This window comes from Penicillium nucicola (genome assembly GCF_028828085.1).
Source record: "Penicillium nucicola strain IBT 29836 chromosome Unknown utg000003l, whole genome shotgun sequence".
Classification (NCBI taxonomy): domain Eukaryota; kingdom Fungi; phylum Ascomycota; class Eurotiomycetes; order Eurotiales; family Aspergillaceae; genus Penicillium; species Penicillium nucicola.
Genome location: NW_026643127.1, coordinates 3,741,319 through 3,764,140, shown reverse-complemented (window position 1 = coordinate 3,764,140; position 22,822 = coordinate 3,741,319). Strand labels below are relative to the sequence as shown.

Sequence of the window (22,822 nt, the reverse complement as noted above, 5' to 3'; positions counted from 1 at the left end):
GCAACTGAGGGGAATGGAGCAGCTGGGCATGATTGGTTCATAGGCAAGCGGACAATACTCCGCGATAAGTATAAAAGTCCTCGGCATTTAGAGAGGCTATGGCTATGCCTCGATTGCCTATGGCTGTATAGCTAGACTTCCTCGGGAAATGGCTGGATAGTTCCCGCATACATAATATCTTCAACCATCCTCAGCACCGCTCGATGTAAATACCCCTTCTTTAACTTCTCTAGATGGGTTTCAGCCTCTTCCAACAACAGCAGATTATCGTTCTCGGGTTCATCTACACCAGCAGTCCACAGGACCTTTTGTCTAAGGAACTCATAAACCCGCATATAGGGCATCGCATCCGTTCCACGGTCTACAAAGCCAGCCAAGTTCATCGCACAAGCATCAATGGCTTTGCGGGTATCAGCCATAGACTTTGTTGCCCAGGCAACATACAAAAGCATAATTCCGGCGCGGAACTGGAAGACGAGCTATGGATCCAAGGATTAGCCACTAGTCCCCACAGATGGGCATTGATACGTACCGCAGACCAGGTATAACACATGACATGGCCCTCTTCCTGTAGTATTCGGAAGTTGATACAGACATCGACAATCGCAGCAAGGAATTCTTCTACTCCATCCTCGACAAAGTTCCTTTTCCCTTCCATTAGTATCAAGAGGCTGTAATCGTACAGCTTTCGCATCCACATAGGGTGCAGATAGCCGTATTGGACATTATTGGATCCATATCGGGGAATATCCTGTCGCCAGATGTCGAGTGCTGATTTAAAAGAGGAGGAAGAGATGTGGTTCTTGTCCTGCATGAGAAGTGGGCTTTGAGGCCAGTGCTCTTTCGATCTTCTGATCCTTGCTTGAATCTTGCGGAGACGGAAGAGATGGCTTAAAGCAGGGCTTATGTCGTGGAGTGGCTGGAGTGTGTCGCCTAGAATGCACATCTATACTATCGTCAGTCGATTCAACTAATTGGAAAGGGGCATGCAAAGGTCCGGATGACTCACATCATCGTCGACAACTCTATAGGCAGCTGATACAGGTCGATCCCATCCAGACACAATAATTTCATTCAGCATGTAGCATGTGATGAACATCTTCTCTGATAGAACCTCATCAGCCTCAGTTATCGACCCGGTTTCTCGGCAGATCGACGCATGCTTTCGGATTTCTGCCATGGCAGCCGTACAGAACGGGACGATCGAAGCAACACTAGTCGTAATCTCCTCGGAAGAAGGAGAGTGTAATGCATAAAGAATCATGAGCAACGAGGCCTGAATCTGTAGAGCCATAGATGAATGCCCCACGACGTGCGGGTAATATCGCATTGCCGACGCATAGAACTCTTTCGAACGGATTGAGTGTGAAGGGTCTCGCTGAATTGTGCTGCAAAGAGATGCGCCGATTGCATAGACAATGTTTAAAAAGAATTGTCGCCATTCATGCTGACCGTCTATAATGACTTCGTTATGCCATGACTTCCAAGCAGTCTCGTTTAGGAAGGGCCATTCGCGATGTGTGACCGAAAAGTAGACATTAGTGTATTGCTCTTTTAACCAGTTCGAGCTATCAGTCAATGAGAATGGGGGTGCGGTATCCATCCACGGAAAGTCGAATGTTGCATTGGTCAAAAAAGACAATGGATCCGACGAGCAAGATAACGGTGATCGAATGAATCGTTGATATGGAGACTGTAATCCAGACAACAGCATCAGAGACGCATCATCCTCTGCATTCAAATGCTGGCCAGTCAAAAAGAAAGTTGGATCACTGGATGTATGAAGATCCCCCATATCAGTCTGAACACCAGCATCACACATCTCCACATAAGTTTCGGTAGTGCTAGACCGACGATCCATCTCAGCCACCCGCTCTTCCAGCTGCCTCAAATACTCCAGCGGGATGGTAATGTTCTCGCCCGACTTTCGAGATCTGGCCGGCAAGCACTCGGCGCCTTTGCGGCGACATTCCCCACAGGAGGGCTTTGCATGGTCACATTTCCGCTTGAGGCGGAAACAGCGGGCACAGGCTATGTCTCTATGTTTGGGGCGCGACATGCAGAAGCATTGACATGTATGAAATATGTGGAGGTGCGGAGGTGTGAATGCATGGAGTTGAGTTCCGCCGAGCAGACATGCGGGGGGATTATCCTGAATAGGAAGGTGTATGCGGCCTCCAGTCGAAGTATAAAAAGAGCCTAAGAGAGCAGAGTGGGAGAACGGAGAACATTAGATGTAGTATATAGCATGTTGCGTGTTGGATATCAGGTATAGTGCATAGTCATTAGTCATTCTAGTCCAGTCCTTTCGATATCGCATCAATCCTTGATCCATCGCTGAGCCACCACATCATACCCAATCAGTTTAGGGTCAATATTCAAAGTCTGGAGCATATATCCCATACAGAATTCCTAGTAAAAATGAGCAACGACTCAAAACGGTCGCAAAAAAAGAAAAAGCAATAATTAGGACTCACCTCATCGCTCTCCGTGCCTCGCTCAATAATCTTCCTTCCTTCCAACATCTCCGACAAGCCGCCCAGATTACGATACTCCTCTTCTTCCTCGTCAACATGTTCAATCTCCCGTGTCTCCTCGTCTTCTTCCCATCGCGTCGCATCCCGCTTGGAATGCCTCTTCCAAGCCTTCATACCCCCCATTTTATTAACCCGCGCCTGAGCACCGACGAAGGCCTCATCCGCCGCGTCCTGGCTAATTCGCCGCCATTTGACAATCAAACCTTCGAGTTCAGTATCCTTGGTTGAGGATTCGAGTTGAAGGGCTTGAGCTGCAGTATCGAGGTTCGTGCGGAGGGAGGCTATTCGCGATTGAATGACGCGTTGTTGTTTTTGGAGAGCGAGAATGTCCGGGTCGGAACTACGGAAGCGGGTCGGAGTTGAGAGCGGACGGATGGTAGATTGTCTATTCTCTGTAGAAGGTGGGTTGGTAGGTGTATCGGAGATCGATAATCTCGAAGCTAGTGTTGGGGTGTCATTGAAGGTCTTGGCCGCGACGGGTGTAGCTGGTGATGTGGCTGCGGTTGGGACCGGCCTGCGCATTGGCGACTTGAATGGTTTGGATAGAGTGGCGGCTGCATCGACACGACGACGCTTGCTTGGGGGTTGGGCCATGTTGCAATGATTACAGTTGATCGAGGTGTGTGTTGATGGGAGAAAGTGGGAGATGCGGAGAAAAGAAGCTTATCGATAAGATGGATCTTGATTTACATTCTCAGACTCAATGCCCAACTCCGCCTGCCACCCACTGTCCAAATTCAGGATCTTCGGGACGTGGGAAAAAGCCACGGTCTCCATTCCCTGGGGCATTGCCGTTGGCGTTGACTTGACCATTGGCATTGGCATTGGCGTTCTCGTTCTGCCGGTTACGCTGTTGCTGCTGTTGACGAACATACACTAACACCAACAGGGTAGCGGCCAATCCGACAATAAGTAACCCTTCTAGCATTCCTTCGTCAAGGTCGAGATCTAGATCGTCATAGTAGCCATCCTCGTGACTATCAGCATCAAGGCCACGGTATTCATCGTCCTCCCCACGCTGTTCGTAAAGATCATCGTAATAACTTTCCTCGTCATTGCGAATGAAGGTCGTGATCCACTCCTTGAAAGTGCGGGGAGTTCTCGAGTCTGGAAAATTGTGAGCAAGGTACCAAAAGTAGGTTGACAAACCCGGGTATGGTGGACTCACCCTCCTCATCGCGAATGGGATTAATATTTCCATTGGTAATGCGATCCCAGTATCCTCGGACGCGGAGCTTGAGCAAACTGAGCTTGACCGGCAAATATGATTCAGGGCTCACATCGAGAGCCAGGTCATAGTATCGCTTGGCCATGTGGAAGTCCTGATCCACCGCCACGCCGTTCTCGTGCATCCAGCCCAGATTCCAGTAGCCCTGTGCGCTGTGGTGTGCCTCGGCAGCATTGTGATAGCAAGCCGAGGCCTTCTCCGCGTCGACAACGGTACCTGTACCGGACAGGTAGTAGTCACCCATCTTAACCAGCGAGTCGATGTTAGCCTGCTTCGATGAACGAGTCCAATAGATCAAAGCCAGAGCTGCATTGCGTAGTAATGAAGACCGAGTCTTTTCAGCCCATGGGAGAATGGAATTAAGCGAGAGCAAGGATCGCTGCTCATCAAGCAGGTAAGCCACATTTGCTTGGGCATTCTCGTAGCCCTGCTCAGCGGCCATCATCGCCGGGATGAGAGCCCCCTCCTTGTCACCGGACTCGTAAGCAGAGTTCGACTCCATAAAGGCTGAGTGAATGATCTCTGCCTTTTCAGCGACCATCTTGTAATAAGCGGCGGCCACACCACAGTGCCGTTGTCTGCCAACGCCGAAGTTCGCCATCTCTGCAAGGTAGTAGTACGCTTCCATCCAACCCCAGCGGGCCGCGAGCTCGAAGTAGCGTGTGGCAGTAGCCACATCGCCTTGATCGAGGAACAATGCACCCAATCGCGACTCCGACGCCGGGAGGTCCTGGTCTGCCGCAACCTTAAAGTAACTCGCAGCTTTGAATCCATCCTGGGGAACCCCGTATCCATTGAGATACACCAGGCCCATCCAATGCTGACACAGAGAGTCGCCGTTCGCAACACCACGGCGGAACCAAGTGAGAGCAGTACCGTAGTTCTGCTCAACTCCTTCTCCACGGAGGTACATTAGACCAATATGCCCAGCAGCTTTCGAAGCCAGCTTATCAAGCCCAGCCGGAGCATTCTGGTTAACAGTCCCATCCTTATTCCAATATTTCTTAGTAACAGCCTTAAAATACTTGATAGCACGGCGGAAATTGCGCGGCAATCCCCTGGCACCCTCGAAGTTCATCTTGCCAAGGGTATAAGTGGCCTTCAGCTCACCCTTCCTCGACATGAGATCCAAATACTCAAGGATATCCTCGACACTGGCCTCAGGACTCGCCTGAGCAGCATCACGGGCATTCTGCCCAGAACTCGACACACTAGCGCCAGCACCATAAACCCCACCGTCCTCCTCGGCCCAGCGATAAGACTCACGGATGAGCGCATTACCACCAGGGGGACCAGAACGGTAAAACTCAATAGCCTTATCAGCAACACGCTTATAATAAACAAGCGCATGGTCACAATCCTTCGGTGTGCCGATACCAGTATGATACCGGTACGCGAGTGTCATCTCAGAGCGCGTATTTCCTGTCTCAGCAGCGAATTCATGATACATAAGAGCCTTGGCTTGGTCACGTTCAACAGCACCACCAACACCCGTAGCGTACATGAATCCAACCATATTCTGAGCTGTATTATTCCCATCCAGCCAAGCGAGATCGTGGTACCAATGAAATGATTCTTTAAAGTCACGCGGGTGGGAGAAGTTGCCGTAGAAGTTCATCTCGGCGAGGAGGAACATCGCGTCTGGGTCATGATCATCGTCAGCTGCGGCGCGCAGCTCGGCTACGGCGCTGGCGATATTTGCATCGAGTTTCCGATGGGGTTTATCGGTTGCTGGACCGTTGAGGAAGAGGAGGCGGAATGTTTGACGGCCGTAGTATATAGCTGTTCCAAGGAGGCCGGTTGACTTGTCTGTTGCCGGGATTGCGGGTTTAGAGTTGCGGAGTGTGTTCCAAGCTTTTTCGACTCTTTCTGTTTATAGATGGATTGTGAGCCTGGTGTGGCTATCGGCGGGATGCAGAGACAGTAGCTCCGCAGTGGTTAGATAGATACTCACGGGTCATAGGTCGGGGTTGTGGTTCCCCGGTGAACAATGGGGGTTCGTTATTATCGGCATCGCCGCCGAGAGCAGTTTGGTCCTTCTCAGCAGAGTGTTGACTTGGCCCAGCTGCGCAGGACTGTAATAACACTGGAAGGGGTCAGCTTGCAGTGTGGTCCGCGTGTGAGGAGATTACTTACGCAGTGCCGAAAGAATAGATAGCGTCCTCATAATGACTGTGTTCTGGAGGATATACAGGGTGAGAAGTACATCGCGGCTTGACAACAAGCAATGTGGAGGAGTCGGGTGCGGAGCTGTTGCGATATGATGTAGTTCGGGCCACGTTTGGCTTGACGGCGCTTCATTTTTCCGTACTTTATCAGACTCCAATACTCCGTGATATTTTGCTTGTATGGTCTACGGGTTTAAAAGGAAGTGAACAGACAAAAATGTCATTAGCATTCTTTCAATCTACTCATCCTCTCACGAGGTGCTGTGTACAAATCAGAAAAAAATCAGAAAATACATCCCCCAAGGCGCTCTCAATGCAATAGGAAGTGGGAAGCCATAAACTCCCAAGGCAATCAGAGCTCGCCATTCCTCAGTCTCCAGTTCAAGCCTTGGGCGTTGAAAACAGCAAGTCTGTGTTGTCGTGAGATGTCATTGCCACCTGCGAAACGGGGGGAACAGAAGCGTGTGCAGTCGCGAAAAAAAAAGACGGCTGAAACAGAGAGCCCGTCCGTGGGTAAAAAAAAAGTAAAGAACAGATACAATTGAAAGGGTGACACGCCCCGATATCGTGGAAAAAATTATCAATCAGTTCTGAGACTTTAAACGCGTGAAAATCCTTTTGGGTTATTTGAATGTTGTAATGGTGATAGTACAGACGTAAGCACGAGCTTTAAACAGCCAAGCCATGCCCGTCCGAACTTTATTGACGTGGCGACGAAGGGCTGAAAGCCGGAGAAGTCGGGCTGTAAGCCCCGGCACCAGGCGAGGTTGGGGAGCCAGAGAAGTTGGGAGAGCTAGGCGAGTATGACTGCGGGCTGGTGGGAGAGAACTTCGGGGAGGTTGGTGAAGTGGGGGACAGGTGCCGACCAACGCCTGCAATGGCAGGACTGGTAGGACTATAGGTAGGTGATGTCGGACTAAACGCCGGCGACGCGGGACTGAAGCTGGGGGATGTTGGACTGTAGCTTGGCGACGTAGGCGAGAAGCCAGGCGATGTCGGAGAGTACGACGGTGAAGTCGGGGACACTTGGCCATAGGCAGGCGAGGTTGGCGAGTAAGCCGGAGACGTTGGGTTCATCGACGGACTTGTGGGCGAGAAGCCAGGCGAGAAGGACATGCGCGGGCTGGTCATACCCATGCTAGGCGATGTTGGAGAGTAACTCGAGCTGGGGGAATAACCAGGAGACGTGGGACTGGTATTGAATGGACTGGTGGGAGAGTAACCGCCGGGGCTGCGACCACCAGGGCTCATGCTCGATAAACCAAAGCCAGACGGCTGGTAGTCTGTCAAGCCTGGTGGGGCATCCTGGCCAATCTGGTGCATAGGCGAGAAGGATGCATCAGGGTCACTATCGGTCATGTACCGCGGCGAGCTTGCCATAGGAGATCCAGTGTCGTACTGAGTCGCAGCGCCATCCGGAATGATGGCGTCCTTGGCGCCGACAGCGCCCATGAGGCCGAAGCGTGCATTGTTTGACACCACCGTGTTGAGCAAAGACTGATCCAAGTAGACGTCAAACTCTCCCGTTCCAGCGGGTGCCATTTGTCCGAGGATCAAGTTCTCTGAGACACCACGGCAGTCGTCAAGTTCTCCGAAGGCCGCGGCTTCCAAAAGAATCTCAACAGTCTCTTCGAACGAACAACGCATGAGTGCACCATTGTCGGCACGGTTGATACCATGACGAGTGACCGGGGTCAGATAACCACGCACAGTCATCACATCGACCAGAAGAGCCAAGTGACGATGATTAACGTAGGAACCGTCAAAGGCAAGCACCTGGGTCAATTCACGAAGGACAGCGGTACGGGCAGCCTCAATACCGAACACCTCGAAAATCTCGATAAACTGGTTGGAGTACGTGCGAGAAGCGTCGACACCGGGGATTGAGAGAACCGCGGCCAGCGAAGAACCACTTGTCTCGAGGACCCATTCTTTGCAGAGGGGATCGGACTTGCTTGTGTGAAGCGAGCCATCTTCGATGACACGAACCTTGCTCTTCTCATTAATGAACGCACGATCAACACCGGGAACACCACGCAGGGTTAATGTGTCGAGCAGGTGCTGCTCAAGCTTCTTCAAAGTCACATCATATTCGACATCCTCATCATCGTCGTCCTTGTAGTCCTGAACTTGACGGATACGGATAACTTGTTCATCGGCGTTGTTATCACTGAAGATGACTGCAATGTCACGGGGGTACGCCTGCTTAATCCTGGTAGCAACGTCCTGAACAGTGAGACCCTTGTCAAGAAGGGAGGGCCGGCTGAGCACGATACGGAGCAGCCACTTGGACTGCGAGGCAGCATCATCGCCAACATCTTCGGGAATGATAAAGTACGATTCAACCATATCCCGATCGTTCTCAATGACAGTGGATTGAATGTCCGGGTCATAGTAGATCTCAGTGGACTCAGTGACGGAGCGTAGACTGGTGTGCTCGACGAGACTTCGCAGTGTCTTGGCACCTTCTTTGTTGTGAGTCTTCATGCCCTGCTGGTACACAGTCATTGAGGGAGTCTTAATGTTGGTAGCAACATTCAGAATTTCCTTCAGACGGGGTACACCCAGGGTGACGTTCTTAGATGACACACCAGCAAAGTGGAAAGTGTTCAAAGTCATCTGAGTAGCGGGCTCACCAATGGACTGGGCTGCAAGGACACCAACCATTTCACCAGGGTTGGCTGCCGCACGGGCAAAGCGCATTTCAATGGCACCGATCACATGCTGGAATGCAAGCTTGTTAAGAGAGTAGTCGGTAACGAGACGACGGAAAGCAAGACGACTGCGAAGCTGAGCCTTGAACAATAATGTTGCATTGTCCTGTGCCTCGAGTGAGATAACGTCGTTACCACGGACGATCATCAAACGATCCAGGAGGGCCTGGACCTGAGGAATGACTTCAGCAGGGTGCAAATCACTGATGGTACCCTCGCGAATGCGGAATGTGGTACGAGCCATCTCGAGAATACGCTGAATGTTGATGGGAAGTTGCATCATTTCCTCATCTCCCTTGGCCACGGTACGCAGGAAGTCGCGGTCCTTAAGGATTGCCTCCCACTCTTCATCGAAGTATCTTTGCACCTCCATATCACCGGCGATTTCGTTAGCCTGCTCCAAGACCTCGGGTCCGAGAGTCCGCTCAGGATCCATAACATCAACACGGAAACGTTCGCGGAGCTTCTCATCAGAGCACTTGATGATGTCGACTCGCTGGTTCTCAATGTGCGCACCATCAAGACCGTCTTCTCCGTAAATGAACTGGATGATATCGCCGAGAGAGTTGCGGACAGTACCATCGTACTTAACCATGACTTCTTCCAAAGCCTTGACCAGCTTACGCTGAATGTAACCAGTTTCGGCAGTCTTGACAGCGGTATCAATAAGACCCTCACGACCAGCCATGGCGTGGAAGAAGAACTCGGTGGGAGTCAGACCACGCAAGTACGAATTCTCGACGAATCCACGGGACTCGGGAGAGTAATCATCCTTGGTGAAATGAGGCAAAGTACGGTACTTGAAGCCGAATGGGATACGCTTTCCTTCCACGGATTGCTGGCCGACAAGAGCAGTCATTTGTGAAATGTTGATAGCGGAACCCTTGGAACCAGAGCGAGCCATTTGAATGCCGTTGTTCAAATCCTTCAAACTCTTCTCGGTGGCATCACCAGCTTCATCACGAGCGTTGTTCAGAGCGCGAGAGACCTTACTCTCGAATGTCTCACGGACGTTCATACCAGGTAGAGCCTCAAGAGTGTTTTCAGTGGCGCTAGCTGTGATAGTCTCGACTTCTTGCTTTCGATTACGGACAGCCTCCTCGATCTTCTGGATAGTCAGCTGATCGGGAATGGTGTCACCGATACCGATGCTGAAACCGTTGTGAAGGAGCCAGTAGCCAACAATGGTTTGAGCACCATTAAAGAAGTTGACAGCCGTGTCAGGGCCGTACTCATTGAAGATGGTGTGAATGACACCACCACCGCTAGCACCAACAGTCTTCTTAGAAAGCATTCCATACATCAACTGTCCACCGTGAATCAGAAGACCGCCATCATTGAGAGGAGCGAATTTCTCAGTCAAAGCAGCACCATCCTTGTCCACACGCAACAGATTCAGACCAGAGGGGAAAGCCATACTGATCATCTGTTTTCCGGTCCATCGAGGACGGGGCTTCACAATAGCCGGTGGAGGAATAACACCGTCCCAATTGGGAACCCACATCATAAGGTTCATGACCTGAGCCTTAGTGAGGAAGGTATCACGACGACAGATCTTGTAGATTCCGCAAAGGGTATCCTGCACAATACCCATCAAAGGACCGTTACGCTGAGGCGAAACAATGTTCTTTGGAACCAGAGTCAATTCAGCAAGCTCAGCCCGTGCTTCTTCGCCCTGGGGGACGTGCAAGTTCATTTCGTCACCGTCGAAATCGGCGTTGTAAGGACTGGTCACAGACAAATTCATTCGGAATGTTGAGAAGGGCATGACACGGACACGGTGACCCATCATGGATTCCTTGTGAAGTGAAGGCTGACGATTGAAAAGAATGTAGTCACCGTTGTCCAAATGACGCTCGACCTTCCAACCATAAAGAAGCTGCTGAGTACCAGCGCGCTTGGCGTGACGCAAGTCAATGCGCTCACCGTTATCACGAACAATGTACCTGGCACCAGGGTGGATATTGGGTCCGTTTGAGACCAACTTTTGAAGCTTCTCAATGTTGTAAGGGGTAACAACTTCTGGGTAGGTCAGGATTCGGGCTGTCGAGTATGGAACACCCACTTCATCAAGAGACAAATTGGGATCACCAGTGATGACAGTACGGGCAGAGAAATCAACACGCTTGCCCATCAAGTTCTGGCGTAAACGACCTTCCTTACCCTTCAGGCGACTACGCAGAGCCTTCACGGGACGGTTTCCCTTTTGCATGGCCTTGGGTTGACCGGCAATATCGTTATCCATGTATGTAGCAATGTGGTACTGAAGCAGAGATTCGAACTCGCGAATGACGTGCTCAGGGGCACCTTCTTGCTCACAACGTTGTACGTTCTGGTTGGCACGAACAATTTCAGCAAGCTTATATGTCAAGTCATCTTCACCACGAGCGTTGCTCGTGGCTCCCATAACAACACTTGGACGAACAGTCGGGGGTGGGACGGGAAGGACGGTAAGGATCATCCATTCGGGGCGAGCATAGTCATTGCTGAGACCCATGATGCGGACCTCTTCGTGGGAGATGTTTCGGAAAATGTTCAAGGCCATGGCAGGCGTGATAACCTTCTTCTCGGGCTGTGCCATTTCATCTTCCATCATAGCCTTGCTGGGCTTCCATGTTCCAACAAGAGTGATTCCTTCCTTTCGCACAGTAGGCTGGGCGTTACCGCAGCCACCGTGGGAGTGCTGCTGGGGATCCTTCGAGAATTCTTCGTCGTCAGCAGGAGGATCCGCTTGACAGACAAGCACATCCTTAGAAAGTCGCCAAATGTGATCGAATCGACGCTTTGGGTCACGGAATCGGAGGGCTTCGGCGAACTTAGAATCGGCCTGTGGTAATCATGTCAGTAAAGTCTGCCATGGCGATTTGCCATCCCATAAGGGATGACTAACCTGGTTGGCCTTGATTTTTCCGCAGTTGTGGCAAACGGTCTCTAAGAGCTTCTTAATTTTGGTTACAAAACCTGGAAAAGTCAGCGTCGGGAAGGGTGAATATCGATCAGGTGTACAAACCGATGTGAAATACTGGAGACGCAAGCTCAATGTGACCGAAATGTCCAGGACATTCCTTGGGGCCTTCTTCACAAGTCTCACAGTTGTATTGACGATCGATCGTGCCGAGACGCGGGTCGTTGATACCCTTGGTCCGAGGCCGTTGACGTTGTTCATCCTATCGCGTCATTAGCAATCATGAAAAGAATCGCAAACTGAGCAGATAACGAAGCATGCGACGAAAAGTACAAAGATCATCACTCACCATAGTCTCAGGGTACTCGATGTGGACCACACTCATGCGCTTGATCTCCTCGGGAGCGAAAAGACCAAACTGAATCTCCTTAATGGTGCGCAGAGGCGCCTTGGAGTATGGAAAGAAAACGTTCGACATATTGGCGATGTTTTTGTGGAAAATCCGATGAAAAACGCGGAGTTAACCGGTCAGGTGGATGGATCGTGGATCGGCGAAAACGAAGCTGTTATCGCAGACGTCGCAAATTTTGAAGAGACAGACTAGCTCGAAGGCGTAAAGTCGACTTTACACGTAGCAACGATGAAACGAAGGTCGTGTGGAAGCAGCTGGCCGGCTGAGGCCTTTGGCAGCCCTTGCCACGAGGGCGCCGGCGACCTGGGAGTCCCGGACGTCACGAAGCCGGAAAGGAGGGAAAAAGGGCGCGCGCGGCGGTGAAGAGCGTGAGATGGAAGTCCAGTAGAAGGATCGCGATGCACGACGCGATCTCCTGCGTGGTTGAGGGATGGGGGGATAGCGTGTCGGGAAGTTGAAAGGGAGACGGATGGAGGTTGCCTCACTGTGATGGGGGTCGAGTTTTCCCTGCACTGCGGCTGCTGTCTAAAGCGAGTTCACCGCCTTGGCAGAACAGTGGGTACCTCCTCCTATCAAGTTGAGACAGGCAAAATGGAAGTACCTTTGGTTATAGGGGAAGTCAGAGCGGTGAGACCGAGTAGTCAGCAAGACATCCTACTCAGGCACCTTTCAGGCAGCTTCCGTCTTCACTTTTAGAGGGGGGTTCACCGCCTTGTGTTCCTCCAGATTCTAAGGATATCGACGGCAGAAGGGAAGATTATCTAGGAAACTGACTTGCTTTCTGCATATGATCTGACATTGCCTGGCCTAATCTGCAGGCCTGGGCTTATTCAGAACCATCCAGCTATTCATGCCCTCGCAACAATGAACCTTTCACTCGTGGATCCATTTGTTCTGGCCCAAGAATACCCAGATACATTGACCGAGAAGCTTAGTATGTGTGTTGGCGATACTTGATGCACAATACTAACATACACACTATTAGGCAGCGGCCATGCGACATGTCTCAGCTTCAACCACAAAGGCGACTACCTTGCCTCGGGACGAGTTCGTGGATACAATCAAAGAATACAAGAAGAGGGCTAAGACATGATGTTATAGGTGGACGGCACAGTCGTGATCTTCGACATTGAAACCAATGGCGTGGCGCGCAAGCTGCAAGGTCACACGCGACAGATTCAGTCTCTCAGGTAAGCTCACAGACTGCAGTGGAATAAGCAAAGACTAACTCCAATCCAGCTGGTCCCGCGATGGCCGATACCTCCTCACCTCCTCACAAGACTGGAAATGTATCCTTTGGGATCTACAGGATGGCTCAAGAGTTCGCACAGTACGGTTTGAGGCACCAGTCTACATCGCCCAACTACATCCATTCAACCAGTACGCTTCGCCAAATCTCATCATATCACTATACCCAAAGTTAACAAGATGACAGTCTTCTCTTTGTCGCCTCCCTCTTCGAAGACCAACCCGTCCTAGTCGATGTCTCCTCCCCAAAACCGATAAAGCGTATCCTCCCCAGCGCCCCTCTCCGACCCCAACCAACGAACGGGGAAGAAGTCGACCCAGCAGTAGCGGCCAAACAAGCAGCCCAAGACGCAAAGCACTCAACCTGCGTGACAATCTTCACAGCCTTCGGCAACCACATCATAGCCGGAACCTCGAAAGGCTGGATCAACATCATCGAAACACAAACCTGCACAACAATCCACTCAATGCGCCTCTGCAACGGCGTAGTCATTCTCCTCCGACTCGCCAGCAATGGCCGCGACCTGCTGGTCAACAGCTCAGACCGAGTTATTCGCACAGTTCTCATGCCCGACCTCTCCCAGCTAGGAATCGGCCTCGAAGCATCCGCAATAAAATTACACGTGGAACACAAATTCCAAGACGTGGTCAACCGCCTAAGCTGGAACCACGTAACATTCTCATCGACGGGCGAATTTGTCACAGCAACCACATTCATGAATCCAGACATCTACGTATGGGAACGGAGCCACGGCTCGCTCGTCAAGATTCTCGAAGGACCACGCGAAGAACTGGGCGTCGTGGAATGGCACCCCTCACGACCAATGGTCGTAGCCTGCGGTCTAGAAACCGGCTGCATATACACATGGTCGATCGTCTCCCCTCAGAAATGGTCCGCTTTAGCGCCTGATTTCGGCGAGGTTGAAGAAAATGTGGAATACATGGAAGCGGAGGATGAATTTGACGTTCACCCAGCCGAGCAGGTGCACCAGCGACGTCTCGATCAGGAGGATGAAGAGCCAGATGTTGTCACGATCGATTCTGTCAAGGATGATGTCGAGGCAGACGGTGTTGAGCCGTTCAATGTACCTATCTTGCTTGATGTTGAGGACAGTGATAGTGGCGAGGATGTCATTGCCGTTGGGCCTGGGACTATGAGGAGGCGGACGCCTGGTGCTGGGCGGGAGGTCGTGAATGGAGCTGCGAATGGGGAAGTTGAAAAGGAGGGTGCTAGTGGGAGGGTTGCTAGGAGTCGGCGGCGATGATATCCCCTGCTGTTATGTTCATGGTTTATTGCTTTTTGTGTTCTCTCCCTTTGTCTTTGCATGGAGGTTTGGTTGGGTTTGTTTAGATTTTTGCATAGGAGGCGTTGCGAATGCTTGGGTTGGATTTTACTGCTACCTGGCGTAAGAGGAATTTGTTTACTTTATTTATGTCTGCATGATATGGACAAAATATGATACGGCCCTTTTTGTGTCATGATATATACACACATGCATTGGATGTCTGTTTTATGATAAAACTTGGGAAGTTCGTGACCAAGTGCAGACAGAAAATGTTTTTGAGACTCGGATAGGTCTACCCTGAAGCTATATATATCGACAGAACATAAACGCCGTGAAAATAGTTGCACCTTATTTGCAATAGACACAGCAACGCTGGAAGTATGACACAGATAAGGAATGCGAAGAATAAAAATACCGAACAGCAGAGACAGTCGAGCTTGAAAAGCTTAGTAGAAAGATCAGAACAAAAGAAAGAAAATTCGATTGTAGAAAGTAAGACGACCCATCTGGCTAGCCAACAGAAACATCAGAAAGTAAAAGGGTTATCTGGGTATATATCATAAGCCGAAAACAAACCTGCCCTGCGCAAAAAGGCAGGGTAGGGCATTCGGCAGACAAGCACCAAACGCCAAAAGATGCAAAGTCCAGCATGCAAAGAAAGAAAGGAAGAGCCAAGCAAGTAGTTCAGTGTGTAAGGTTATGCCCGATTCGACTGGAACCGTCGGGTTATGGGTTGCGGGTTGCGGGCTGGGAAAGCAATCCCATACATCGTTTCGTCAATAATCACCAATAGGCCTGGGGATGTTGAGACAATGCGAGGTCATCTCAACGCCAAAATCAAATCTTCGTAGCCAGTTCTGTCGGCTGGATCCATAACGCTAACATTTTGACAGAGTGTTTCTCTGTAATAAACCGAAATTATACATCTCCAGTCAGCCATTCTGCGAGTTCTGGCTGGGCAAAATTTAGTTGCATCACTTGCAACAGAGCCACACGCAACATGAGTATGCACACTCTGGGCCAGCCAAAGTTCGAGCCGGTTGGTTTAATCAACACCACCAAGCGGGTCCAGGTAGTCAACCATTTGCCGTCGACTATCACGAAGATAAGTCTGCCATGTCAAACACAGATTAAGGCGTAGCTGGTTTCCTCGCCTGGTAAATGTGCAATATATTGTAGCTGTGAATATTTTTGTCAAACGCGTCTCGCTTGACATTGGCAGCCAGATGATCGATCTTTTCCTTGGAATAGCCCAAAACTCGACTGAAAGGAGCCAAACTGAGAGGCTGTACACTTTCAGAGATGGCAAGGTTATACCAACGCGCAACCTTTTGCTCATGCTCATCGTTATGCCACGGATTCAACGGTAACCCGACCTGCTGGTGGTCGATCTCAGTGAACCCCGCTTCCTGCAGGTTGCGGATGGTCTCTTGCGAGTTGTGTGCCAGAGGGCGCTGTGTGGCTTCGGTGGCCTCCTTCAACTTGTTGTACCAGTGCGCCAGGTGAGTCTCGCTGATGGAAGGACCGTCACAGCGTGGCTTGAAGTCAATCTCGACTTGTTCAAACCATGCCCCGGCTCGAAGGTGGTCGAATACTCTTCTATAGAGACTGGACCAGCTCGCAACGCTCCCACATCCCATTTGCATGTGAATGATATCCCACGACTCTTCCCCCATTGTCCAGGGCGCCTCAAAGTCGAACGGGGCATAGAAATCGCAGTTCTTGGGGAAATTCGTGGGCTGCATGGGCGCAATGTCGACCCCAACCACAAATGAATCCGGGTGCTTGTTGGCCACATCGATGCTCCAGATGCCCGTGCCACAGCCCAGGTCCAGCACCCTGGCCTTGGGAGGGAACGGAGCGTAGATCAAGCCATCCGAGGCTCGGGCCACGGTCACCACTTTGTGCACGATATCCAGTCGGTCTTGTTCCTCCTCGTCGCAGGGGAGCGGGTAGATCCCTTTCCGGTAGCCATGATAGCTTCGGCCGTTCTCCTTGTAGCAGGGGTACTTTTCCGGGATCCTGTAACGAGGTCAGTCACCAGCCACTAGTCACCAGCCACCCTCACACCGCCATTCACGAAAGACCTACAGGCGATTCGAAATCACCACCGGGGATGAACGAGACAGTTGCGACGTGTTGGACGCGACCGACGCTTGCGTGGCCACCGAGCCATTGCTGGTAAAGCGAAAGTTCCTGCGCGGGTCATTGTCGACCGGGTCCCGATCGACCAGGGTGTACAGGTCCATCGCGGTCGAGGTTTGCCGTGATCGGGCTCGCTCACTGGGGACCGAGTGCGAATAGTACCGACCGTGACCCGTGTCGCTGGGAGTATCCGACTTGTATCTCTTGGGCGGTGGCGGCGAAGTCATCATGGGCGGGAGGTGTCGCATGTGGGCGTCCCCGTTCATATACATGGTTTTGGGGTCGCGGTCGGGGGTGGGAAGTAACCGGGGGTCTCTTCTGTAGGCCATGGCTAATACCTGCGATCACTGACCGCGTACGATATCCAGAAAAGGTGGCAGATCACGAGCGATCATCTCCTGCAATACGGCTGGGGAGGGATCTTTGTCGAGCCTCGAGAGACAGTTGGAGCTCGGGTCGGATTTTTACAGCACCGCACGATGGTCGAATTGCAATTCTCCGGCAACGGTCGAGAAAGTTCCATCCACAGGAATGGAGAACCGGGAGGGGCTGCGAGAGGTTGGGGAGGTCGAGTGGTTGAGCGGTTGAGCGGTCGCGGTGAAGCAAGATCCCCGGGGGGTGGGGGATGAGGTGGGGGGGGGGGGAAAACCAAGACAGGAAGACAGGAAATGAAGAAGGGAGAGGGAAAGAGGAGCAGAGAAGGGAAAAAGTACAGTTCCCAAGTCCACTACAGTGGCAGAATGCAAGTTACCCAGAGTGTCGGGCCCCAGGGATGGCCATTCCCAGTTCTCAGGGTTGGACCAGGATTCCACTTCCACACACACTTTTGCCGGGTTCTGGGTCGGGCGCGGACCGCCTGGTCAACTCCACGTCTTAGCGTGAACTAGACTGGATCAGGCGATCGGGAATGCCCTGTTATCAGGTGTACTGCGCTGCTCTACGGTAATATACTGCTGTAATATACTGCTAGAGTATAAGTGAATGCTATCAAATAATGCTATAATATAATGCTGCCAGATAATGCTATTTATTACACGGTAGAGCTACCAGGCTATACAGTACTGCTCACACGCCAAGTTAGCGGGAAACGAAAAGTCATCGGGAGCCCGGGACAATGGTTCCAAAGCCCAAATGCTCAGGTCTCTGCGTATGATTACTCAGTTGTCTCCCAAGGGGCTCTCGCCCAGGACTCCACCTGAGGCCCGGGCTGATGCTGATCGGTTACTCGTCATTTTGGCTGCGGTGTTAGGGTTGTTAGCTGGAAGGTGATCCATCGAATCCTGTCTTTCAAATCTCCTAAACCCTAATGCCTAATGCCTAATCCCGGAAACCCAAACATACAAACATAACTCCAACTAACTTATACAAACACACAGAGTACAAGTACTGTACAGTAGAATACTGAATCCGGTAGTCTCCAGCCCCATAATTTCTTGGCGCACAACCCAAAACCTGCGCCTCGCATCAGCCACATCCTGTCCAGCAAAATGCATACGCTGCAGCTGGTGGCCTCATCGTCGCTATCCCTGCCGGCGGATAGCTACATCTACGGCATCACTGCTGCTGGTCCAGCCACCTTTGCTGCCATCGCCTCGGATGATTCACTGCGGGTATTTGATGCCGCCGATCTCAACCGCGGGGCGGTCGTCGCATCCCAGGCCCATGAGGGAGTGACGTCGCTGCGGAGCTATGCAGGCGAGTCGCAGCTCCTGTTGACAGGGGGCCGAGAGGGGAAAGTGAGGATCTGGGATGTCCGGGCGGGTGGGCCAGTCGTGGAGATGGAGACCGGTGAGTCTTATGTTTTGATGGCAGTTAGATGCTTAGTAGATGCTTGCACCTCTCTCTCTCTCTCTCTCTCTCTCGCTTTCTCCTCTGAATGTATTGCTTGGATGGTTCGGAGAACTTTCTGCAAGATTGTTCCCGTCCTAATTGAGTTTGGGCGCTCGATCAGATGCATTGTGACTAATGCATGTCTAGCGAAACGATCCCCGGTTCTGTCAGTGGCCTGCAATCCCGAGACCAATACGGTGGTTGCAGGGACTGAACTTGTGTCGTCGCAGGCGGTGGTGAATTTCTGGTATGCTGCATCCGCGACCTAAGGAATATCACTAACGCTAACAGGGACATCCGATCTCCCAAGGAGTTCAGCCTGCAGTATGTGGAAAGCCACAACGATGATATCACCGAGGTAGAAGATCCATAGAGTCATCACTGTCTGGATGGCCACCCGCCTGACGACTCAATCAAGGACCTGGGACTAACGTTCCACAGCTCCAATACCACCCGACACGTCCCAACATCTTACTCTCCGGCAGCACCGATGGCCTGGTAAACATCTACAACACAACGATTACCGATGAAGATGAAGCCCTCGTGCAAGTCATAAACCACGGCTCCGTGCATCATGCAGGCTTCCTCTCGGAACGCGAGATCTTCGCCCTGAGCCACGACGAGCTCTTCGCTGTGCACCCTGCCACAGACCCCGACGATGACGCGCAGATGCCCGACCCGGTGCAATTCGGGGACTTGCGTGAGAAACTGGCCTGTGAGTATGTTGCGCAGCTATGCATCGGAGGTCAGGGAGCGTTCATCGCTGCGGGTAACAAGATGTATGTATTGCATGATTCCGGTCTGGTTTCAGTTCGGAGTCTGGGTGATCGAAAGCCCAGACTCGTCTAGCCTCGCACAGCAGCTCATATCTGTGTTGCCTTGTTTCTCTTCTAATACTTCTCCTTCCACAGGGACCATCGTCTCGATCTCGTCCCACTTGTTTCCGGTCCCGAGTGGAAACTCGACCAGGAAAATCTGTGGCGTCTACCCGGTGCTCATGGCGAGGAAGTTGTGCGTTCAGTGTGTCTGGATGAACAGGTATGTCTTTGTCTTTTTATTTGTCTCTGTCTCACTCTATACCCCAATTCTACCCCCCAAACCCTGTCCCCAGTGCAAATCCATCTACTTCACCAATACACCTCTTATATATGCACATACAGACCTTCCATGTTTTTCATTTGAGACAATCACTAATTATCTCACTCATAGAGCCAATCCGTCTTCACTTGTGGTGAAGATGGTTTCGTGCGAGCATGGAAGCTGGGTGAAGAAGATGCTCCGGTCCAGCCTGGGTCTGCAAGGTCTCGGCCGAAGAAAGAGAAGAAGGATCGTTATAAGCCGTACTAGGTACCAACTGAATGGATAAGAACACTGGTTTTAGTTCTCCTACTGGTGTTTGGAGGGTAAAAATAGCGATTAAAATAAAGTATGTTTCTCACAGTGTAAGATATTGAGTACTTGACAGACCACAATATATTGTTGAAAGAGGGTTGAGGGTTGACATTTTCTTCGAGATTTGACCACTTTGATGAATACAACTTCTCACAAGCCCATAATTCCAACACCAAATCCAAAATAACAAATGAAAACAGAAGAAAAAAAAAAAAAAAAAAAGAAAGAAAAATCGGTATGTAGCCTTGATGGAAATCTACAGGAAGCCGGGATATTGGCCTTGATGCCTGAATTCTTATCGAACTTTTCTTATCCAACTTTTTTTTCATCCAGACACGACTTTCTTCCACCACCACCCTCTTTCTGCCATATACCCGGGTCGACCAATCATCCAAGACTCGAAAACCCAAAAAACTATAAAAGGAGCTGGCATAATCTCTCCGCGAAACCTCCGAAACCTCCGAAACCTCTCCCTGGAAATCCAACCACCTCACAACACCAGTCCCTAAAAAATGGACGCCCAGGCTTATCTCATGCGCCATGGCTGGTCAGGCCCCGGAAACCCATTACAACCAAACACAAGGCCAGGTCCACACGGCGGACTAGGCCTCACACGGCCAATCCTAGTAGCCCGCAAAGCCAACAACCACGGCGTAGGCAAGAAAACAACCAAAGATCCCACCAACCAATGGTGGCTCCGGGGGTTCGAAGACGCACTGAAGAGCGTCGGCGATGAAAGCCACGAGGGTGTTTCCGCGCGCGCAGGGAACGCACTCACTAGTGAACTTTATCGCAATTTCGTGAGGGGGACTGCGTTGGCTGGGACACTGAATCCGAAGGATGGGGAGAAAACAGAGGCGGGGATTGGGGAGAAGAGGAAGAGAGGGGATGAGGAAGTGAAGGCTACAGAGACGAAAGAGGAGAGGAGGACTCGGAGGGCTGCGAAGAAGGAGAGGAAGGAGAAGAGGGCTGTTGCGCGTGATGCGAAGAAGGAGAGGAAAGAGAAGAGGGCTTTTGCTAGGGCTGAGAGAAGCAAAGAGAGAGAGGCGAAGAAGGCTGCTAAGAAGGCTAAGAAGGAGAAGGATGTCGCTGGCGATGAGGATTATCCTACGCCTATGTCTATTGATTCCGGATCGGGATCGGGATCTGGATCCGAGAAGACAGACGTGGAGACTGTGATCAAGGACAAGAAGGAGAAGAAGACCAAGAGTGATAGCGAAGACTCGAAAAAGGACGAAAAGGACAGAAAGGAAAAGAAGGAGAAGAAGAGGTCGGAGTCCAAGGCATGATCTGAGCATGCTGGATATCTCCGGCTATCATTTCACCTCACATCTCAGCGTCCATGCATTCAAAGGCCATGTATAAAACATTCGCATGCTATTTTCTACGCCATATAGAAACCAAGATACCCTTTTGTTTGGCGAGTGGCGAGTCATGACCAGAAACAAGCAATCCTGCATTTAATTCATTCACTGCATTCGAATTTTGCATTCAGACCGATCTAGGTTCCAAGGTTATCTACATCGCATATACGTAGTATAATCTAAGCCGGTAACTTCCCAGGATTGCCCGAAAGAATCCAAGGCCTCCGCTCCCAAAAATCATCCTTGATGATATCAACATGATCAACGACGACTTCAGCCTTCCGCCGCAATTTCTTGACCTTATCCTGCTGAGACCGAGACTGTGTCTGCACTGTGAGGGGGGACTCATCGTCCACGGATGTTTGAGTAGACGTAGGTTCTGCAAGTTCGAACTGAGATGACATGTTAACGAGAATGATAAAGTGTGAGATTGGGAAGGAAGCTCATACCTTGCGATAGACAACACTGCCCTTTTTATAAATCTCTTCTTCATTATTGTAGTTCATTCCGAAACGCTTGAAGAGGATTTCATTCTTATCCGCCGATAGAGTGCCCTAAAGCATATCAAGTCAGTATAGAACTGCACAGAACTGGGATAGCGAGAGTAATGACGAGGTAGATGTACCTTCAACTCCAACTCCGCGTCTGTGTTGTTCATTTCACCTTGGAGAACCATTGTCCAGAAGGTGGTATTGTAGAGGTTGTTGATATGACCTGAACATCAAAATTAGAATCAAGTATACACATGGAATAAAAGCCACGCAATCTCAACAAGGGGAGATGTTGACTCACAATCAACCTGTCTCCAACTCATATAATCGCGCAGAATCCGACTATTCGGATATATAACAGCACGACCATCAAAAGAGGGTAAAAGCGAAGGCTGCAGAGGCGTAGAAGGGAAATACTCGCTCCACTTGAAAATGTAGTGCGCAGTGAACGTAGAGACGATAGTTGTTACCAGTTTTCTGGTGCGTTGGGATTAGCAAACGTCCTGCCATCAAGACTAGAGAGTCGGTGTCATGGAGGGAAGAGTGACTGCTTACCCATTTCGTCGTTCGAATAGTTGACAATTGGGATGGAAGACGAAGCTAAGCGGTTTATTAAAGATTGTACGTGATGTAGCAGCATTGCCGCGAGTAACATACCTGAATTCATCACTGACTCCATAGCCAATACATAGATCTGGGAGTTCTTTCATGACCTCGACGGCTGCAGCGTTCATCAGGTCGAGTGCGCGGCGGTCATTTGGTTTCTTGAAGCCATAGTGATCGGAGAGTCTGGCGAGGTTAGGGTTTTTTGCCCAGAGAAGACATATCCAAAGCGAGCGGACATGACACAATACATGCATGTTAAAGAAATCAAATAATTGATCGCTTCTAAACATGAAGCATCGAACGTATAGACACAAATTGAGTGCGGAAAGACTCACTTGTGAAATCCTCGTCCATCAATGCGGACCACAATCCATGTATTTGGAAGCAGCACGTCCGGCTGCTCAAAGGATTTGACGTATTCAAATCTGCCAAATGTTTTAGTATTTATGTCTGATCGGCAGTCGTGTTCCTTACCTTGAGTTTGCCATGGTTGATT

At 50.8% G+C, this 22,822-nt stretch overlaps 10 protein-coding genes across 10 annotated transcripts; 3 read left to right on the top strand and 7 right to left on the bottom strand.

Moving 5' to 3' along the window:
* Positions 1-131: 131 nt before the first annotated feature.
* Positions 132-814, bottom strand: N7511_004979 (uncharacterized protein; the record flags this gene model as incomplete). The annotated part of the gene is made up of 2 exons (XM_057127404.1): positions 132-479; positions 533-814. 2 exons carry the CDS (start codon positions 812-814, stop codon positions 132-134), a joined length of 630 nt encoding a protein of 209 aa, XP_056986294.1.
* Positions 815-970: 156 nt separating this feature from the next.
* On the bottom strand, positions 971-2,059 carry N7511_004978 (uncharacterized protein; the record flags this gene model as incomplete). The annotated part of the gene is made up of 1 exon (XM_057127403.1): positions 971-2,059. The coding sequence occupies one exon, from the start codon at positions 2,057-2,059 to the stop codon at positions 971-973; it is 1,089 nt and encodes a 362-aa protein (XP_056986293.1).
* A 260-nt stretch (positions 2,060-2,319) lies between these two features.
* On the bottom strand, positions 2,320-3,131 carry N7511_004977 (putative DNA repair protein Dds20/Mei5; the record flags this gene model as incomplete). The annotated part of the gene is made up of 2 exons (XM_057127402.1): positions 2,320-2,412; positions 2,478-3,131. 2 exons carry the CDS (start codon positions 3,129-3,131, stop codon positions 2,320-2,322), a joined length of 747 nt encoding a protein of 248 aa, XP_056986292.1.
* Positions 3,132-3,237: 106 nt separating this feature from the next.
* N7511_004976 (ubiquitin ligase complex subunit HRD3) lies at positions 3,238-5,932 on the bottom strand (the record flags this gene model as incomplete). Its single annotated transcript, XM_057127401.1, has 4 exons — positions 3,238-3,644; positions 3,706-5,634; positions 5,720-5,851; positions 5,902-5,932. The coding sequence occupies 4 exons, from the start codon at positions 5,930-5,932 to the stop codon at positions 3,238-3,240; spliced, it is 2,499 nt and encodes an 832-aa protein (XP_056986291.1).
* A 700-nt stretch (positions 5,933-6,632) lies between these two features.
* Positions 6,633-12,030, bottom strand: N7511_004975 (DNA-directed RNA polymerase II subunit RPB1; the record flags this gene model as incomplete). The annotated part of the gene is made up of 4 exons (XM_057127400.1): positions 6,633-11,474; positions 11,538-11,608; positions 11,658-11,814; positions 11,902-12,030. 4 exons carry the CDS (start codon positions 12,028-12,030, stop codon positions 6,633-6,635), a joined length of 5,199 nt encoding a protein of 1,732 aa, XP_056986290.1.
* A 798-nt stretch (positions 12,031-12,828) lies between these two features.
* N7511_004974 (Set1-mediated histone H3-K4 methylation subunit Swd1) lies at positions 12,829-14,477 on the top strand (the record flags this gene model as incomplete). Its single annotated transcript, XM_057127399.1, has 5 exons — positions 12,829-12,898; positions 12,950-13,011; positions 13,066-13,154; positions 13,204-13,344; positions 13,400-14,477. The coding sequence occupies 5 exons, from the start codon at positions 12,829-12,831 to the stop codon at positions 14,475-14,477; spliced, it is 1,440 nt and encodes a 479-aa protein (XP_056986289.1).
* A 1,151-nt stretch (positions 14,478-15,628) lies between these two features.
* N7511_004973 (uncharacterized protein) lies at positions 15,629-16,915 on the bottom strand (the record flags this gene model as incomplete). Its single annotated transcript, XM_057127398.1, has 2 exons — positions 15,629-16,520; positions 16,590-16,915. 2 exons carry the CDS (start codon positions 16,913-16,915, stop codon positions 15,629-15,631), a joined length of 1,218 nt encoding a protein of 405 aa, XP_056986288.1.
* A 1,215-nt stretch (positions 16,916-18,130) lies between these two features.
* N7511_004972 (uncharacterized protein) lies at positions 18,131-19,820 on the top strand (the record flags this gene model as incomplete). The annotated part of the gene is made up of 6 exons (XM_057127397.1): positions 18,131-18,431; positions 18,621-18,720; positions 18,765-18,831; positions 18,915-19,252; positions 19,385-19,511; positions 19,683-19,820. The coding sequence occupies 6 exons, from the start codon at positions 18,131-18,133 to the stop codon at positions 19,818-19,820; spliced, it is 1,071 nt and encodes a 356-aa protein (XP_056986287.1).
* A 557-nt stretch (positions 19,821-20,377) lies between these two features.
* Positions 20,378-21,154, top strand: N7511_004971 (uncharacterized protein; the record flags this gene model as incomplete). The annotated part of the gene is made up of 1 exon (XM_057127396.1): positions 20,378-21,154. One exon carries the CDS (start codon positions 20,378-20,380, stop codon positions 21,152-21,154), a length of 777 nt encoding a protein of 258 aa, XP_056986286.1.
* A 254-nt stretch (positions 21,155-21,408) lies between these two features.
* Positions 21,409-22,814, bottom strand: N7511_004970 (tRNA guanylyltransferase; the record flags this gene model as incomplete). The annotated part of the gene is made up of 8 exons (XM_057127395.1): positions 21,409-21,621; positions 21,679-21,783; positions 21,855-21,943; positions 22,022-22,197; positions 22,276-22,320; positions 22,378-22,509; positions 22,662-22,751; positions 22,801-22,814. 8 exons carry the CDS (start codon positions 22,812-22,814, stop codon positions 21,409-21,411), a joined length of 864 nt encoding a protein of 287 aa, XP_056986285.1.
* Positions 22,815-22,822: the final 8 nt, after the last annotated feature.